At 34.0% G+C, this 1,360-nt stretch overlaps 1 protein-coding gene across 1 annotated transcript; it reads right to left on the minus strand.

The window, feature by feature from the left end:
- Nucleotides 1-6: 6 nt before the first annotated feature.
- Nucleotides 7-1,226, minus strand: LOC110444961. The gene is made up of 2 exons (XM_021489322.1): nt 754-1,226; nt 7-356 (listed from the first exon to the last, which is right to left on the minus strand). Exons 1-2 carry the CDS (start codon nt 956-958, stop codon nt 169-171), a joined length of 393 nt encoding a protein of 130 aa, XP_021344997.1. The 5' UTR covers nt 959-1,226; the 3' UTR covers nt 7-168.
- Nucleotides 1,227-1,360: the final 134 nt, after the last annotated feature.

Genomic DNA, 1,360 nt, shown 5'->3' on the forward strand with positions numbered 1-1,360 from the left:
TCACAATCGAATAGGAACAACCAATGTGACGTCACGTCATTGTGAAGCGGACGCAATTTACACCGTTTCAGAAAGTGCAAAATATCGGAAACAACTACGAAATATCGAAGAACTTGCTAGTTATTGTTATCAAACTTTGGTCTTTTTATTATCCGTGACGTCACACCTTTATTTGAAACTGGTATATTCCTCCAAGAATTTGTTCCAAACATCCTTTTGGCGATCATCATAGAAAGAACATTTCACATATTGAGGATATTTTGTAAAATTGATGGCAATGTGTTTCCTATTAAAGGGTAGGTCTGGGAAAGACCTATTGTTTGTGAGATACATGATGTAAAGTGTTTCTAGTTCACCTGAAACAAAACCGAGATATTCTATTTAAAATGGACAACATGATGAAATCTGCCGTTTAAATAAGAAAACACTTTGTCAAAATAATAAAAAGATGATTTTTGGATTTTAATCATGAAAATATTTAACTTTATCTTTTTATTTATAACTGTATAATATAAATTGTATAGATGTGTATTAACTTGATAAAAATGATATAAATCATGTTGACCTTGCTACGACTATAAGCCACCGCTGTGGGGGAAAACGTGTACATAGTAAAGAAGTACGTGAAACGAACGAGATATAACAAGCTGTAATGTCTTTATTTGATCAAATTTCTTTTTAATCGTTTGTAATGCTCTGTGTTTGCTGCTCATTCAAAAGCCTGAATTTCATTATTTGCATATAAGTACTTACGCTTTTCCATTTCTTCGAATTCTGCTGCATTTCTCTGTTTGATCAGATATGCGACAACTTTCATTTGATGCGACCGATGCGAGTCGGCTTCTGGACGCTGCCCTGGACGTCCGATATCCACTACATGGTTAGGAAGTGTTTGAAGTAACTGCTCTGTTGCGTCAATGAGGTTCCGTACAATCTCTTCATCTTGAGGTGTTTGCATAAACGTCAATTCAACTAAGAATTAGAAACATAGAATGCATTCATTTAACGCTTTCTAATTAGTGTTTCATGAATATGTATACACATCTTAAATACTTTAATATTATCAAACTTTAATATGTTTGATAATTATCCATCAATTCGAAACCAGGGAAAACGACAACTGTATTATGTATGTTCTACTGCCTTTTGAAGATGCATTTACTTATTCAAGATTGGAAGGAATTGCATCATCGTTCATTTAGGGGATAGTGCTTTGTTTTGAGTGGCTATACTGGCGATTAGAAATTGAAATTTGGATTTGAACTCGAGACCGATAGGTCGAGAGTATAAACAAAATGTCATGTTCTAATCGCAAAAGTATAGACACGAAAAACAACGTACTATCCCCATTCTAACACAC

The sequence above is a fragment of the Mizuhopecten yessoensis genome, unplaced genomic scaffold, assembly GCF_002113885.1.
Source record: "Mizuhopecten yessoensis strain PY_sf001 unplaced genomic scaffold, ASM211388v2 hete_35929838, whole genome shotgun sequence".
Taxonomy (NCBI): domain Eukaryota; kingdom Metazoa; phylum Mollusca; class Bivalvia; order Pectinida; family Pectinidae; genus Mizuhopecten; species Mizuhopecten yessoensis.